The 19,164-nt window shown below is 43.3% G+C and overlaps 1 protein-coding gene across 1 annotated transcript in view; it reads left to right on the plus strand.

Annotated features, from left to right (window-relative positions):
- lrrc75a (leucine rich repeat containing 75A) overlaps positions 1-19,164 on the plus strand; it is a 74,004-nt gene that overhangs the window by 29,383 nt on the left and 25,457 nt on the right. Inside the window, exon 3 of the mRNA XM_008292846.1 lies at positions 13,874-13,986. Within this exon, the coding sequence (XP_008291068.1) occupies positions 13,874-13,986 (113 nt within the window). The remainder of the gene's footprint in view (positions 1-13,873; positions 13,987-19,164) is intronic.

Raw genomic sequence — 19,164 nt, forward strand, 5'->3', positions numbered from 1 at the left:
ATATGGTCACGACAAGGTGAAACCTTCTCCATGCTGCCATGTGAAAGACTGAGCTGGTTCCCATCCAGATTATAGTCGACCACAGACGAAAAGCTCAGCGTGACTGCAGGGTTTTAAAATGCTGGGTGTAAAGCTGCACAGCATTGGAGGAAAATGACACTAAAATGTTGTTTTGATGCAATATACACTCTAGTATTGACAAATGCAGGAATTGTCACCAGATGACTTGAATTAAAAAAATTATTCATTCTAAAATGATTGGAGGAATTTTGCAGGGGAGTACACCTGCATAGAAAATCAAAAATAATTTTACATAAAAACATCTTTCTGACAGGGTATGTTATATATGTATAATATATATATATTATTTATGTTATATCACTGACGAAGACATCCAAAAGAAGGATTTTTTGCTTTGTGCTGCTGATTTAAATGGTCAAACTCATGTGTCTTGTTGTCTCGTGTGAGACACGACCGAGAGAACCTGTTTTTAATCAACATCCTCCTCTCTGGAGCCACAATAAATATTATATATATATAACATGCCACAAGACAAGATCTTAGTGGCTCAGGATTATGAATGAAGCTTCTTGTTTGTTTACAGGACTGATGGTAGGATTTCCCCAACGCACATTGTGTCCCACTGATTGTGTTGTCCTGTCAAGATTGAACAAGTGTAACATTTAAAGAGTTTTTCCCACATATTTGCTCTTATACATGCCGTGGATACAAATCCTGCTTCCTCTATCACTCACTGAAAACATTCAATAAATCCCAATAGTGCCGCTTTTAAATTCGTGAGTCCTTTTGAATTTCTGCATTAATCTGACCTAAACCATTCACAGATGTTTCACAAGTCCTAAAAGTCAATGACGAGAATAAATATATATATATATATATATATATACAGCTGATGTTGCGTTGCAGCTAAATCTTCTCTCCTGTCCCTCACTCCTCTGCTGTGTGTTTAGTCTTGTGACTAAAGTGTAAAACAAAAATCTTTTATGTATTATCTTTGCATCTCAAGCACAACAGGAGCAGCCTGATGCTTCTGAGTTCTGTAGCCTTACTTCACCGCTCTGTGTAGATGCTGGAGCGATATGGCATGCAGCCGTAATCCATTCTCAAGACAAACCGTGAATAATAAATCTATGAATAGGATGTATGAGTCATCCTTTATCCGTTAGCTGATGCACGAGTGAATCTGATGTGCATGAGGTGAAAAGGTCAGCAAGAGCTAAACGGGAAGAAAATGAACCAGTAAGTGTAAACTCTGTGTGTGTGTGTGTGTGTGTGTGTGTGTTCAGTTTAATCATTTAACGTGTAGCAGCAGCAGCAGCAGCAAACCAAAAGCCAACTCATCGCCGGCAGTTTCTGAAAAAGGAAATTCCAGGAATCCTGAATTTCACTTGAATGCATCCTGTTAGCTCACTGATCCTCCTTTGTGGAATATCCTTCCTGTCAGCTGTCCTCCTCCACCTTTACTGAACACACACATATGCACATAGATTCATATTCACTCACATGCAGGCATTCACACAGGCTCCTACAAACACACTCAAACACGTGCATTAACGCACACACAGCACACAGTTTCGCTTTCTCTCATTCTCACATGTTGGCTGTGACTCCCAGCAGCCTCCGTACACTGTGAAAGCTCTATTCATTGCTGTGTGACACCAGCTCAGCTCAGCCGCCGAGAACTCTGCAGCCGCTCAGATCCTTCTTGTTATTTTCTCCTTCTTCGACTTTATTATTCCTCCCAGTTCACACCACTTCAGTCTTCTCTCTGCAGCTTTATGTCCTCTCTCCTGTCTTCTTTGTTCTTTTCTTGAGCCGCGAAACCAACAGTTCAGAGGTGGGCTCGACCTCCCTCTGCGTCTGTGTGTGGGTTCCACTCTGCTGTTATTAGTTAAATATCAGATATGAGCTCATCTGACTTGAAATATTTTAGTTAAAATATCACATACAGCCTCTGTAATGCAAACAGATAGACAGGAAATCTGAGAAAAACACTTAGAGATTCAACGTGAAGCAAAAATAAGTGCGGAAGTGATTAGTTGGCCTCCTCATTAGTGTAAGTGAGCCCATGACTGATGTGTTGAACCCTGTGACCTCCATCAGGAGCGTCTCATCAGTCACAGGGTTTATCGATCAGTCCCAGCCCCCATTAAGCACAGACCTGCCCTGTAAAGCAGGATTATTAAATTCAGGTTTAATTCTAGGTTTTGAATGCTACAACGATAATATGCATCACCATGGTAACTGATGCTGCACAGCAAGAGCAGGTGATGTTCGAGGTGACAGATCAACACGCATAAAGCACCAGCACTTGTAGAAGACCCCATGGGGCTTCATGTGTGAATAGCAAGAAGACATCTGAGGGCAGCTAGAGTTTATAGAGGTCATCGAAACCTTTTCCGTCCTTGATGAGCACAGCATGTGAGAGATATACGAGGTGTGTTAGAAGAGTTCCAGGACTGGTGTCACAAAAGAAGATCTATTCCAAACCCAAACTACAAACCAGGAGTTTCCCCTTCAGACCATCAACCAGCTCGTCTACAGAGGTCCTGCAGCGTTTGCTTCGTCCAGAAGAGGCAGAGTTGCATCAGGACCAGTGGAGGCTGCGTCACCATGACAACCTGCTCACAGCGCCCTGAGCATCCCACAGCTCCTGCTGAGAAGAACATCTCCTCCCTACTCACCCCACCTGGCTCCGTGGGGCTGGTTCCTCTTCCCCAAGCTCAAGGGCTCATCAAGGAGACCCGTTTAGAAGACGTGGACGACATCAAGATGGCTGTGAGGACGGAGCTGAGAGGATCCTGGAGAATCCTTCCAGGAGTGAAGAGAAGGCTGGAGGAGGGTGGTAGACTCCAGGAGGGTTACTGGGACCACTGGTAGTTTGTAGTTTGGATTTGTGACACCAGTCCTGGAACTTTTCTGACAGACCTTGTATATTCTGAGTGGAGGAAACTTTTTTCTTTCCCGTTAGCTGCAAGAAACTTTGGAACAATTTAACTGTTCTGTCGGCTTTTTTTTTTTCCAATATAGCATAATAATCCTAAAACAGAGACTGATGAATACTACAGCCTTGTTCTATTTGGGTTCAATACTTAGTTTTAGTGTTAGTTCTTCATTTGCTTCCAAAACCATTTCACATTTTCAGGGTTGCAGGTGACAGAATCAGGCTAAAACTGTTCTATGCGCCATAAGAAGACATCTCAGCAACTCAGTTCATGGAGTACACAGGCATAATCATAGTCACATCTAATAATTGGCAGTGATATTGATTAACTTACACATTTTCACATTCTGCATTTTATTCACATAGCTCTCCCTCTTGACATTGGCAGTTGTGTTACCGTCAGCCTGTATTACATTTTTTAATTTCTCATTTAGTTTTGGGAATCTAATGTGTTCTACTTGTGAGAGAGCTCCAGACATGTCCATGTTTGGATCACTCATCCGGTGCCGACCACCAACCCGCTCCTCTGGGTCATAATCCATTTGAAATGTTTACTAATGTGTTCCCACCATTCACACTGTTTACCAGCCCGTCCCTTGGAGAGCTTCAGACATTATAGTTCCCTCTGTAACTACTCACAACACCAATAAGTGTTGTGTTTTATTATTGTCAGCACTCCCATGAAAGGGACAAAGCTCACGAAATGTCTTCTTCTAACATGCAACCACAGGCAGAGGCACTAATTGTTCAAAAATGATTGGAAATAGAGAAAAAGAAACAAAACTGCATGAAAAATCCGGTTGCAGAGTCACATTACCAACAAAAACCACGAGGAGTTGTAATTATTTCTAGACAGAATCAGAATTCTGTGGCATTAATTGAAAATGTCTCCGGCTGAGCGTGAAAAGTTCCACAGAGGCTGTAGCTCAGGAAACCCACTCATCCATATGTCCACATCTCAGGCTGTTCTCATAACAACAGCTATATTTACATCTCGCTCTTTCACACTTCAAACCTGTTCCCCTTGTCAACTTTCCACTTCATTATAAACCACATAGCAAGATGTGAAAGTGGCACTTCTCATCACAGGTATGAAGATGAAATGACTCAAAGAAGGATTTATAGCACACAAAGGACACGTTATTCACATTATCAAATGTGTTTTTGTTTATTAAATATCCGTAATGATGACTAACAGTAGGTCAATAGACTATAAGCTTTTAAATTTCTAACGGATTTGACTTTCTTTTTGACTCACCTCAGATATTGGTTTATTTGTGGGCCTGGTTCTGCTTCTTCTTCTTCATGTCAACACTTCAAACTCATATTGGCATTCCAGTTCAATGGTCCAGGTGGGCCTGGCGAGATTTCTGTTCCAGGTGGGACCTGTCATTTACTGGATGAAAAGAAGCCAAAATGCAATTTAAGTTGAACTGAAGTCAAACTGAAGCGAAGGCCACGCTAGTCGGAGGAGTCGGAGCTGCTAACTGTGTGTAATGAGGAGTACCGGGACGTTATCGACCACTCATGAATCACTACAGCTTTAGTTCTGAAGTCCCAGACAGGAGATAGAGACCACACACACACACACACACACACACACACACACACACACACACACACACACACACACACACACACACACACACACACGGCGGTGCTGCTTCTCCATCACCGTGTCGGTGCTGAAGCTCTGAGACCTTTCAGGACTGGGCCTGGTCCTGTGGTCACCAGGCGGAGGTGAAGCGTTGATGGAAGGATCACGTCCTGCAGCCTGAGAGCAACAATATGAGACAGAAGTGATGCAGTCTGAGTGATTTTAGAGATTTGCTCCAAAACTGCAGTTTTTTTTAAATTTTGCCTCGACCTCATTCCAAATAACATTTCCTTATATTTTTGGACATTTGTATTTATTCTTATCAGTCAAGTTATTTTGCAGATTTTGCTCATTATTCGACTTGATTGTTGATTTTTTTGTACATTTTGAAAAGTGCTTTGAGTGGTGTTCATTTTTAATTTGACTGTGAACTAGTTTCTGTCTGAACACATAATTTAGCAGACTTGATATATTACAATTTAAAACAATGAGCTGAAAAAGGCTAAAGCGGACCACAGTTCAAAGCTGCAAAGTTGGTTGTTTGATTCATTTGTGTTTGTGTGTCTTCATGCCAGCGCTTGTTCTATTAGTGTATTAAAAGTTTTAGGCAGCTAAATCAGTCAGTAGAGAAATAGATAAATAAAAGGAAATGTCATAATGAGATTTTTAACCAGCCGATCTCTGCATGTCTGTCAAATATTGGTCTTGATTTCAGAGTGAAAACAAGCTTCATCTCATGATAATCAAATAATTAAATTTAAGTGAAGTGAATGTTTAACATTTACTAAAACCAGAAAATAACACTTAGTGCTGATATAAATGGGCATTAACAGAACATCTACACTCTGCTCTCATCAGCATCATTCACAGCAGAAAAAAACAAAAAGCTCCAAATTCTCCGTCGGCGCCTCATCCAGCCTCCCTGACACAGTTTGAATTGAGCTGGTGAACGGAGCATCTCACAGGAAGAATGCCAGCTTTTGTTTTGTGGCCAGAAACATGATGCCTTAGTGATGCTAATGTGATTCTGGGTGTATTCGATACGCAACCATTGACTAATAATTCACCACATCATCCATCCATCATCTCTACACCTTAATCCTCACCAGGGTCATGGGGGGCGGAACCTATCCCAGCTGACTCAGGGTGAAGGCAGGTTCACCTGGACAGGTAACCAGTCTATCACAGGGCTACACTTAGAGACAGACAACCAAGCACACTCACATTCACACCTACGGACAATTTACAATCACCAATTAACCTCAGCATGTTTCTGGACTGTGGGAGGAAGCCGGAGAGTTCACCACATCAGCTTTATAAAGTCATACAATGTCAGTCTTGTGTTTACAGTTTATTTAGTTTTTGCCAAGTGGTTCAAAAAAAATTAATTATTCGAGGAGCTCCATCCATCCATTCATCCGTGTTCTTCAACTTATGCTGGTTTGGGTCGTGGTGGCAGCAGGCTAGGCTGCTCATTCCCCATTTGCTCCTTCCTGCTCCTCCTGAGGGATCCCACAGTATTCCCAGGCCAGATGAGATATATAATTCATTCCAGTGAGTTGTGGGTCTGCCCCGGGGCTTTCATTCCAGCTGGGAGTGAGGTGACATTAGGAGACAACCTGAACTGCCTCGGCTGGCTGCTTTCGACGCAAAGAAGCAGCGACGATGTCCAAACTCCTCACGCTATTTGTAAGCAGAACGGAGGAAACTCATTCTGGCGGCTTGTATCCACCAACTACCCAGAGGTCACGGTGAAGGTTGGAGTGCAGCTGTTAAATCGAGAGCTTTACCTTCCAGCTCAGCTTCCTCTTCACCACGACGGTCTGGTACGACACCCTAATTAACTTATTAGTAGTACTGCCCTGATACCTGCTGCTGCAATTAGGAGGACTCTCTAGAAAACCCATGGACTGAACATCAGCGCTTACCTCAAGAAACAAAATGTCTGTGAAAAGTTAACAGCTTGATGCTTCTCGGAGGACCACGACGACTAATTTTGAAAAAATATTGATCTCAGCCCTTTACTACAAAATAACCCACTTCTCCACCATCTGTTCATACAGCTTGGTTCAGACAGGCCCGGAGTCAGGCCGTCACAAGGTCCTGTCCAATCGTCAGCCCGCCCACTGAGCTGCTTTATAACCGAGGCAGCGTAGGTTCATTCTCCACGCTCACCACATCGCTGCTACACCAGCTTCTGCAGATCAACAAATCTCCTCCTCCTCCCCAACCACCGCCTTTTAAAAGTCCAGTTTCATAACTGGTTGTGTCCCGTATCGTAGGACTGTAGGATGCACACGGTTCATTATTGTACCTTGGAACTATGTAGGATGGATTCTGTAAAGTGGGGACCATTGAACTGGTCTCCTTGTTCTTGTGTTCATACCGTATTTAATTGAATATTGTAAATTCAAGGCTCTGCCGGGGGTTTGTGATCTCTGAGACTGTCTGAGTCGTGCCTGCTCAGATTGTTCCAGAGCATCACTCAAGCAGAGTCCAACTCAAACATGTGATCCCCTCCTCCACCAGAGTCCACTTAGCATTGTGAAACTCTTATGGTTTTATCAGAATCTTCCAAATGACTAAACCAGATAGTTTTTGAAGTTATTCCTGATATTTATTGACTGGTTATGGACAAATGGTCGTGGTGAGCAGGAGCAGCCACTTGTCGCTTATTTTCCCAGACAGGACGCTGTAGATGTACATAAAACTCACTGTTTGGGGATTTATTTTTTTATTATATTTTTGCCTTTAGTTAGAGCAGTAGAGACAGACAGGAAAGGGTGGAGAGACCTGCACCAAAGGGTCGTGAGCGGGAGTCGAACCCACGACCTCCACATCGGGGACCAGAGCCCCGGTTTATGGGTCGCCCGCTCAACTAGGACAGCTATAGGGGCGCCTCTGTTTGGGGATTTTTAAAAGGAAATTTGTCCAAGAGATCCTATAAAAGTAGCTGTTATAAATCAAGTCTTCATTGTCTGAGTTAGAAGTTAGATTCTTGGCTCCATTAAGTCCATTTGGCTTCAGTAAAGCTGCTGTAAATCTAACATCGCTGGAGCATCCTCATCTTCATTTAGACCGCTTAAGACGGAGGGATCTATCTACAGATGGTCAGCTGCCTGCCTTCATGTCTCTTGCTTGCTATCATATGTTTACTGGCCTGAAATGCCACCTTTAACAGTCACAATGCAGGTTTTTTTGCAAAAAAAATAAATAAATCACTGACGTTGCTTTTTAGATTAAAAAACAGAGTCCGTATTTCCTGCAGGGTTTTTCTTTTAGTAAATATAGCCTTTCTAACAGCTCTAAATATAACCCTCTGGTCATGAAATGCTGAATCTTTTTATGTCGTTTGTTTTGAAGACGGTGCAGCCGACACTGAGATAGGCTTCTCTGTGATGTCTTCTCTCGTGCAGAGCGCATTAAGTGATTCCTTCCTGGGCTCAGGCCATGATTCTTAGTCAGCTGTCTGCCAGGTCTTCCCCTGCACCTCCTGACCGCCGAAACGAGAGCAATAAGATTGAATTATCCAGACAATTCATCTGCAGGAGGGAGGAAGAGTTTAGCAGTAATTTACCAGAGCATGTAGGGCATACAGTGAAAAATAGGACTGAAGTAATGGCTCCATTTGTACCGTGCAAACTAACTTCATCAGCAGGCTGGTCTGAAGGGGAGAGGTGGAGATGAAGCAGACAGATAAATAAGAAGGAAAGAGACGGCGACAGAGAGACGAGAGGGAGGGAGGAGAGGTCATCAGTTCTCTGGAGGCTGGAAGGATTCATCGATGTGTTCTATATCAATAATGTAACGAGGAAGCAGGACAACAAGAGGGAGAAGGAGAGAGGAGGAGACGGGACGAGCAAATGAGAAACCAGGAGAGTGATGGTGAAGGAGGAGAGCTGGATGCAGGAACACATTGAAAAGGCCACGACGAAGCTGTGATGCTGCTGCTGTTTTCATCGACCGGAGATCTCTCATTCATTTCAGCACAATTCAATTCATGCAGCTTTATTGACATGATGAGACTCCTCTTACTGTACCAAGAGTGTGAGCGCAAAACATCAATACAGCTCGACTGAAACCACACAGATGCACAAGAACACGCACAAACTAGGGCTGAAGTATTTGTCTGAAACGTAAAGTACCGGTAATTGGTTAGTTTTTGACCCTTTCAGTGTGTGATATCCGTATGTTGGACATGAGAACAACAACATTGTGTCTCCGATGAAGGCTTCTGCATGTAGGCTACTGACATCCATGCATATGTGAGTTCATCCAGTGCCAGTAAAAGGTTTTCATGAGACCAGGAGCCACAGGACTCGTAGTAAACTGCTAGTGTGAAATAGCAGAAAGTTATTAAGACGGTCCACACTTACAGCTTGGGTAGATGTCAAACTAAGTATGGTAACTTTGGAATGAAAGATATGTGATAACTCCTTTAATACACAAAAACAGCTGAATTTGTCCTGTTCATGTGTTAAAGACGTGCATTTGGATGCAGTGTGATGGACAGCATGTTGTATTGTGGAACTAGTTCATGTGGACTGAGGCAGGTGATTTGTAAGGGCTATGACCTGCTGTAGGTCCACTGGGTTGTTCGCTCCACCGGTAAACCGTCACAGGATCTAGCAAAGAAAAATGCAAATAGAAGAAGTCATCAAAAGTGTTTAAAACTCAATCATGTCAGTGCTGGATTTACTGGATTTTTTTCCCTCCTTTTTGTCACTTTTCACTTGTTTGGTCACTATTTCAGGGCTGCAGGTGGCTCAGTGGTTAACACCGTTAGCGCCTCACAGCTACAAGGTCGCCGGTTCACGTCCCGGTGAGGACACCCGGGATCTTCCTGCGTGGAGTCTCCATGTTCTCCCCGTGCAGCGTGGGTTCTCTCCGGGTTCTCCGGCTTCCTCCCACACAGTCCAGAAACATGCTGAGGTTAATTGGTGATTGTAAATTGTCCGTAGGTGTGAATGTGAGTGTGCTTGGTTGTCTGTCTCTAAGTGTAGCCCTGTGATAGACTGGTTACCTGTCCAGGTGAACCCTGCCTTCACCCTGAGTCAGCTGGGATAGGCTCCGCCCCCCATGACCCTGGTGAGGATTAAGGTGGATGGATGGATGGATGGATGGTCACAATTTCTATTTTTGGTGCAACTTAAGAAGATCTGCAGTAAGAAAATGTTTTAAATGAAGCAACGGGTAAATTTGTTTGCAGATGTAGATAAAGAGAAAGTAAAGCTGGAGGACAGGATGTTACATACGGAGCAGCACCTTAGTCTCTCTGTATTTCATTGTACATCACACTTTTCTCTCGGTCTCTGTGGTGACATTCTTGCACTCGTTCACTGCTAGTGATGCGTTTTAGGTCAACCGGCAATAATTGGTTTGCCAGAGCTGAGGAGAGGAGCAACCATAGCAACGGAACGGAGCAGAATACAGCAACTAGAACAGCAAAATAATAGCCGGCCAAGACAAACCCACCAGTGAGCTTAAAGATGCAAAATGCTCCAAAGATCTGAGAAGGAACCACTGAGGGAGACAAAGTCATGACAGAGAAGTCCTGAGCGGTGCAACTTGAAGTGCACCGTGACAGCGTGGGAGCTCCAGGGAGTCGGGAGGAGCTCCAGGGAGTCAGGAGGAGCTCCGGGGAGTCAGGAGGAGCTCAGCTCTTCCTTAAAAGACATGAGCTCCCCGAAAAAACGGGATCTGTCACATTTTGTAGGGTCAGTTTTTTGTCAGGAAATTTTTTTTCTTTCTATTCTTCCTCCTGGATCATGCATAAACTATGACTATTATTGATTTATGATTCATGCATGAGGGGGATTATTCTCTGCTTCACTTGAATAAAGAAGCCAGCATGTCCTTGCTGTCCAGAAAAAGTGAACTTTCTTGACGTCAATCACCATGAAACACAGCCGAAGAACAAACCTCCTCCTTGGTGGTGCTGAAAGGCAGTTGTGACTACTCCTTTTTATTATTATTATCATCATTTATATTCTTATTAAAGAAGGACTGATAAATAAAAGGTAAATCCATTGTTTTGTAAATGGTTTCCGGCCATGAAAAATGAAAACAATTAGCTCTAAATGAGATTTAAGTGTGTGTACAAAAAAAAGAAGTTCAGAGTGCTGCAAGAAAAAAATGAAAATGCAAAGAAAAAAACAATCAGTTCTTTGGCTGAATCTAAAAACTCCACATAATAAATACTACGTGTCCACAACGTCTGACCGCACAGCGAGATTTGCAGGAACATCTTCACAGTTCCTCTCAGGGCATCATTATCACTTCATTTCATCTGAAAAACAAGAACTTTGTTTGGCAGCCAAACTAGTGGAAGAACTTTTTTTTTCGGCTCCCTCAGGCTAGAAATTCATTTGCTTTCACAAACACGGTCTGCAGATATATAATTGTTTTTTCTGGTTTACTGTTGGACCGTCAGAAGGCAGAAATACAGACACTGCTCGCCTGCTGGGTTAGCGAACACTGGATGCCTTTGTTGATGTCCCTTCTTCCCCTCACCATCTGTTTTAGGCTGAATACTAAGGAGCCGACAAACCTGACTCACCACCTGAATAAATGCATTTCAATACAGAAGCCTCACGCGCTGGTTGTATGGTAGAGGGCTGCGGTGACACTGAGTCACCAACTCGGCAGCTGCATGTAAAACTGCTTCCTCATTTCCATGATGAAGACTCAGGAGCAGTCTCTGTTGGGAGGTGTTGGGTATTTATGATTCCTACGTCACAGCCAGCAGATACGGTTCCACATGGCTCTAGCTTTGCATGTCCGTCGCCCGTGGCGTGCAGGAGAGTTACGTCGTTGTGGGAAAGTCGTAAACATGTACAATATGTGTTTCATTTTCTGGCATTATGTTTGAGTGCGCTGCAGGGTGTGTAAAGCAGCAGTTCAGACACAAAGTCAATGGAACGCAGCCCACCAGGTAACACAGACAGAGTCATTAAGGAAAGCCGGTTAACGCACCATGTACACATCATTTCCCCAGACTCTCCGTGTTTCAGTGCGCTTGTCCTGCTACATCACAAACTTGACGCTGACAGAAGGTGTGTTTGCTCATTCTCTGCTCCACTGGTCCTTGTATCCTTTAATTATATTTTTTCTTGTCTGTCGCTGCTGTTACACTTCACTGCTCTGTTTTATTCTGTGATCACGTCGTGTCCGACGGGATGTTTTCTCTTCCTTCCCCGACTCTGACACGTCTACAGCTCTGCGTCAGAACCGTACACTGAGCCTGTTGCATGCTTCATACATACACATGTTGCTTAAACATACCTCTGTGCCAGAGTTGGATTTTTTTTCAAATTTGCCTATTTGTTGAGCAATTGACAGGTGACTATACCTTGATAATGGAACTGGTAATCAGTGTGATGCATTATAGACAGATGGTCATCTATTAGGGCGGCTGTGGCTCAGGTGGTAGAGCAGTTGTCCTCCGGTCGCAAGTCAGTGGTTCCATCCCCTCCACAGTCCAAGTGTCCTTGGGCAAGACACTGAGCCTGAAGCTGCTCCCGATGGCAGGCAGCAGCTTGCATGGCAGCTCTGTCACCACTGGTGTGTGAATGTGTGAATGAGAAACACATTGTAAAGCATTTCTGGATAAAAGCGCTATATATTAGAAGTTTACATTTCCACAGCTGATCACAGCAGCATGACTGTTTAAGGGCAGCTCAAACCTTCATCTGACTTCCAGTCGCACCAGCTGCCCCTGTGGGACCTCTTTCAGGGCACATAACAAACCCTACATTGTTCTATCTGGTACGTGCTCATAGAACTGGAGTTACATCCAGTAACTGCTGTTTGTCAAAGTTTGGCACACTCTGAGTTAACGTCACGGTCTGAGTTGTTGAATCCTACACTGTACTGGAAGCAGCAACGCTGAAAAACAAATTATTCAGAATCTGATTCCTGCAAACATCCACACTGTGCGACAGTATTCTGCAATAAATACACAACGCTAAACACAAAGGGCTCTGAAGCAGCATCAAACATTCAAACATGTACACCAAGTGGACCAATAATTCCTTTGGGGAACATGTGCTGTTTTAATTTGCTTACTCAGGTTTGAACAGATTGTTTTGTTCTCTGGTAGTAAATAAATAATTCAGTTTTAGATCGCATTGGGTAAGATGTTCAAACCAAGAGGCAAGAGCTGAGTAATCAAACCAACCCAGAAGTGGCACAAAAATGCAGTTCCTTGAATGTCCACTTGAGGCTGGCGTTAGAAGCGAGTTTCTCCTCATTGACCTTCATGTTAAAATGTTTAACTTTACAGCAGAAATAATCATGTGTGCAGCCCGCGACAAAAACTATTTTAGTCTCTTTAGCTAATTTTCCAGTTTCATGACAGTTTACAAAGAGTGATTTTTATTTATTTATTTTTATAACTTGCAAGTTTAAATTGTATTAAAGCTCATAGTTCTGCATAATTAACCCTTTAAGGAACCACATATGGTAACTTCTGCAGGTTTCAAAAATGGCAGGGGGCAGAATCACGTGACTTCATGCAGCCAATCAGTGAAGGTCAGGCTACATCACAACACAGTCACTGTGGCCTCTGACCAATCACAGTGGGCCAGAGTGATATGTGTCACAAGTTCCCGAAGTCTGACTGGTGATTTGGAAATAAATGTTCCTTTATCTTTGTTTGTGTTTTTTCCAATAATTTATACACAGATTATCTGGAATTATTTTGTACCCTAGGTGTGTTGACTTTGATTTGCAGCTTAAATCTAAACTTTTTTTAAAAAGGTGGTAAAGAAAAAATGTCCTCTTACATCCACCAATAACACTCCAGGGTTGAAATTTTAAATTTCCTAGTAGTTCAATGAGTGTCTGTTGAGGCCAATAACGTAATAAAAGTCCTGAACCAATAACGTAGAAAGTGCAGATTTATTACATTATCGGCCGTTGGTACGTTATCGGCTGTTCTTACATGATGGGCTTCTCCAGTGACCTACAAACAGTTAAAGGCATGGTCACTACCATTACAGAACAATCCAGGCATGTTTGGTGGCCTTGAGCCGCCACACTGAGCTTCAAAGCCGCTCTTCAGAAGACATATGGGTGACAGCATGGAGGATTTGTTCATCTTTATATTTTAAAACAAGTGCCCTTATCAGACGTAATCATAAAAAGATATTCTGGGTTTGACATGAGCAGCGTCACAGCAGTCAGGAGATGTTGAAACGCTGAGATAACCAACAAGCTGTTCTTACCACTGATGCCTCCACAGCAGTTGTTGTCATGGTCTGTCAGTCGGCTGTGAGTGAGCTGACCGTCTCTATCTGTGTGTCCAACAGGAGGGAGACTCTCTCGGGGCGATGGAGAAGGTCTGTCGTCAGCTGACCTACCATCTCAGCCCGCACTCTCAGTGGAGGAGACAGGGCCTCCTGAAGAGGAAACCTCAGGCCTGGTGAGTGTCTGTGAGCTCATGGTTCAGTATGTGACTCTGTTTTTGTTCACATCTCAGTGTGTCACCAATGTGTCATCATCTGCTGCTCCTTTGGATCCCATGGAACAGCCCACTGATGGCTCTGTCTCTTTATTTTCTCACTCGCTCGTACACACAGTTGGAGATGAAATCAGTGCTCTCTGTGTGCCACCTTAACTGCCTCTCTCCATGTTTCCTCTCTCGTCGGATAGTTCTCATCTGTGTGCATGCATTACTACCTAAATTATGTCCATTTGTGTTGTTTCATCTGGATTTCAGTGCAACTTTCCCGATGAGTCTGCATTTGGAGTTTTTCATTTAGAAGGTCAGCAGCCAAATGAAAATGTAGATTGTGGTTGGATTTGATGAATGTGCACTGCAGTGTTACACAATATGCAAATCAGCCATCAAAAGCTAATAAAAACCACCGTCCCATGTGCATTAAAGACTTATGGTAACGCTCCTACAAGCTGAGCTCAGAAGGAAACATGAATCAACTCCTGATGTCTGCCTCAATGAAAACACTGCATTTAAAGCATTTGAAGTGTCACCTGATGCTGTTCTCACTGGTTCGACGTCTCTGTCTGGTCTCTGATACCTGACAGAGCTGAGTTCATTATCTCATTAGCAAGCAGACTGAATTGTTTGATATTTCATTACAAGAATAAGTGAGAATTAATTCATTATCGTCTTACCCTCCAAGCGGCAGCTGAGTCGTGATGCAGATCATGGGTACACGTATCATGGAAGAGTCCGGCTGGAGAAATGATGTGCTGTGACGTGTAGGGAATCGATCAGAGGGCAGCTCCACTGCTCTGCTGATTCTACAACTCAAAGGCTGTCTGCCAGTGTTGGGCAGCACTCCTGCATATGTCAGGAACACAGTTGTTTTTATAAATGTCTTGTGTGTCTGACAAGATAAAGGAGTTATAGGAGTGTCGTGCTGAATTGGTAGACGACTCCTGATCCAAGCCTTACCACTTTGAAGGACATGAAAGGACATGTCAGAAAGTGTTTTGCATCAGCAGTAGGACCTGATTGCACCAACAGGGGAAGCCTCTTGCTGTTAACTCAGATGGACGACCATTTGCTGCAGAATACAGTAGCAACAACAGGAGGCGGTCACTGGGGCTACAAGCGGTTCTATGTTTCCAAGCAGCATTGTGGGGGTTTAGCTGGCCAGCAACGGGTCACCATGACAAAGACTTCTGTGGTGGTTAATGACATCCAGCCAGAGACGGCATCCCAGGAGCACGTGGAGTCCATTAGAGTGTCTTTAGCTGAGTGCTTCATAAAAAAAATGCCTTTCATGGCTAATGATACATCCATCATCTCTACACCTGAACCCTCACCAGGGTCATGGGGGGCGGAGCCTATCCCAGCTGACTCAGGGTGAAGGCAGGTTCACCTGGACAGGTAACCAGTCTATCACAGGGCTACACTTAGAGACAGACAACCAAGCACACTCACATTCACACCTACGGACAATTTACAATCACCAATTAACCTCAGCATGTTTCTGGACTGTGGGAGGAAGCCGGAGAACCCGGAGAGAACCCACGCTGCACGGGGAGAACATGGAGACTCCACGCAGGAAGATCCCGGGTGTCCTCACCGGGACGTGAACCGGCGACCTTCTAGCTTCTACCTTGCGCTAATGTTACATGTCCATGATAAAAAATATTTCTCTCAGCATATAGAATAATGTCCAGTTTGCTTAATTTGTTCTAACAATTATATTACAATTCTACAGTTTCATTTTGCAGACACTTTGATCCAAAGCGACGTACAATCATTGATTGATCACACTGTTGACTATGAGTAAAGAATGTAATTTAAAACTTGCATTCGTATTCTGGAATAATATTTAGAGGGGTTACATTTGTCAGTGTAACGTCCACATGAAGGCCACGAGCCAAGGTTTCCCCACAGAGCATGAGCAAGATGATTCCTTCTCTCACCTGTCAGTGGTTTTAATGTTGTGGCTGATCAGTGTATAGCCACTTCATCTGTGTTTTTTTCACCAATATGTGGAGAAAATATTCAATTTGAGCTATGCAATTGTTTAATGCTAGACTTTTAACAATAGAATATGTATTTGATGGAGTATTTAAGTGCAAAAAATGCCCTTATGCAGCTAAGTATAGTTTCAAAAATATCAGCAGCAACATAAAAGGTCTGCAATATTTATATAATTGTGTTATCATTGTATCATAATAATTTTGATCCTAAAAAGATGAAAACATGTTCCTCAGGCTGTAAACCTGATCCCTGCGTGATGCTGCACGAGCTAAATCCAGCTCAGAAACATCCCGACTTGTTATAAAATGCATCCTGGTGGGAGCAGATGGCAGAAGAATGACATTGTAGCAGCAAACATTTGGAGAAAGGATTCCCATTGCTCTGAGAATGTGAGGATCAGTAGGAAATGAAATCCTCCTCCTCAGCTTTCAGCATAAACACCAGGTGTCACCTCCTCTACCAAATGTTTTGCTCACAAATGCAGGAGTGTTGAGAAGGAGGAACAACAGTTCAGTGTGTGTGTGTGTGTGTGTGTGTGTGTGTGTGTGTGTGTCAGGACCTTCACAGTCAACAAACATGATGTGCTGCTTTCGTTTCAATAAACAGCGAGCTCAAAAAGTTGCTTTTGAAGCAGTGCCTCACCTTTAATGGAATTAAATGACAGCTGAGGATGAAAATTAAAATGAGTTTGGTAATTATCTTAAGTAATTCTGGACTGGTGGATGGGATTTAATCAGCGCTGTGTTGCAGTCGGCACTCGGGGCTGTCATGAACTCCAGTCAGACTGATTAGCCAGAGGACAGACAGGCCCCATTTACTCTGAGTCTCAGGGCAAGAGATGAGATTGAATCATCCGTTTGCATGGAACACACACCATTAACCAGTGCCCGACACACACACACACATATCTGAATGCTAACTACGTCAGCCCCTCCCACAGCCAACACAATCGACGGAAAACTCTTCTAAAGAGTCCATCCCCTGATGGTCCCCTCAGCTGTCTGCCGGTTTGATGGCTTTTTGTGGCTCTTTGAACTCACATGCTTCTATTCTGTCTGCGACCATAAACTGTACATCAGCACACATCTCTGAGCTTTATCTGAGAGAAGCGGGCTAGTTTTATTATCAGCTGCATTAATCAGTGACTAACACACACATGAGAGCAGCGACATTGTTCACCTGCACAGTGATCGTTCTGACTGATAGATGCAGTTTCTGGATGAACTCGCTGCTCGTTCTGTCATTTAAATCCCATCCAGCTTTTCTAAAATTCTGTCTTGTATTTTTCTGGGTTTTTTTTTAGCTCACCGTGAAATTAAAATTTTGGTAAAAATGCAGGACATTTCCTTCTCTTTTAGAGCACTTTAATTAATTAGGGTTCATTCCAGCAGCTGTCAGAACGCTGAGCTGCTGATCCAGACATGCAAACACTTGTTTATTTAAATTGCTTTAAGTTCCTGGATCCTAGAGAAACACTCTTTCGTCTTACCTGCACTGCTGTGGATGTACAGCACCATGACAATCAACTGGATTTGATCTGATTTGATTTCATTTAGGTTAGCTTAGCATTTTTTAGGCAGTTAAGTGCACATGCATGAACGTTTACGTAGGTCGGGCCTGTCTAATGACTGGAAGGGACCAGATTAATCAGTGTTTTGTTGCATAACTTCACTGCAAATGTAACGCATGTCTGTGCTTGTTCTCCTGTCATTTCTGTCGCTCTGGAGAGTAGCGTTGTCCTTACTCTTAAACAAACTGGGTGCCTGATGGTATTTGTAGTTTTATATGAACGCAGATGCTGGTTTGGTCATAATGTGAATATGTTCAACGGATATAAAATTTTAATACAATACATCCATCATCATCTCTACACCTTAATCCTCACCAGGGTCATGGGGGGCGGAGCCTATCCCAGCTGACTCAGGGTGAAGGCAGGTTCACCTGGACAGGTAACCAGTCTATCACAGGGCTACACTTAGAGACAGACAACCAAGCACACTCACATTCACACCTACGGACAATTTACAATCACCAATTAACCTCAGCATGTTTCTGGACTGTGGGAGGAAGCCGGAGAACCCGGAGAGAACCCACGCTGCACGGGGAGAACATGGAGACTCCACGCAGGAGGATCCCGGGTGTCCTCACCGGGACGTGAACCGGAGACCTTCTAGCTGTGAGGCGATGGTGCTAACCACTGATCCACCTGCAGCCTGTAATACAATACATGAATACAAAAATGATGTCATGTCTTTCATGTCATCTTACGCATACATAAGTAATCTGGTTGGCCCTAAACGTAAAATATAATGAACATAATGCCCTGAATAATACAGAATACAGTTTTTTGTAACACACTACGTACATACTGCATTTTGGCCAAATCAGTACGTATATTATAGTATCGTAGGTGGCTTGTGTTCATATAATGTATATGTTTCAGTTTATCGTTTCAAAAGTCTTCACCTGAACAGATATTTCTTGCTCGTGTGTATAAGATTTTTCATAACAAGCTTATTAAATGGGGTTCCAGTGTGCTGTTAAGGCCACATTTCTTCCTGATTGGAGACATTTCTTACACTTTGTTAATACAAATGAGTACATCATTGGGTTGAAACTACCCAGTAAAAACACAGGTGGAACTTTATGATCAAAATTCAACTTAGTCATAAATTTAAGAATAGCTGATGCAGCCCAATCCGACCTGCAATCAGGAAGTCGCTCTGAACAGACAAAAGGCAAACTGCTGCTGTTCACTTTTATCAAAAAGCAGTTTCTTTGTTTCTTCTTGTTGTGCTCTTTAGAAATCATTCCTGTGCCAAGCATCACAAATTCATTTTGGCAAGTAAAGCACAATCCCATCTCCCAGTTAACACTAATCACTCATAGCAGCCCCACTTTTAGCCAGGCAAGTTTTTCTGCAAGTTCACAGAGCACGGTCCTTTCACGGAGAGAGACGGCCTTGTGCAGCTTTAAATACACATTTGTCATAAAGCTACAATGACAGACGGGTTAAAGAGAGATTTTAATTAAGTCTGCGGTAATGGAAGCAGATATTGGCACACAGGAATGCGTCTCACTCTTCCAAAGGCCTTGACATTGTGTGTAATCTGAGTTTGGAAGTGTCTGCTGTTACCT

This window comes from Stegastes partitus, unplaced genomic scaffold (assembly GCF_000690725.1).
Source record: "Stegastes partitus isolate 25-593 unplaced genomic scaffold, Stegastes_partitus-1.0.2 Scaffold838, whole genome shotgun sequence".
Lineage (NCBI taxonomy): Eukaryota > Metazoa > Chordata > Actinopteri > Pomacentridae > Stegastes > Stegastes partitus.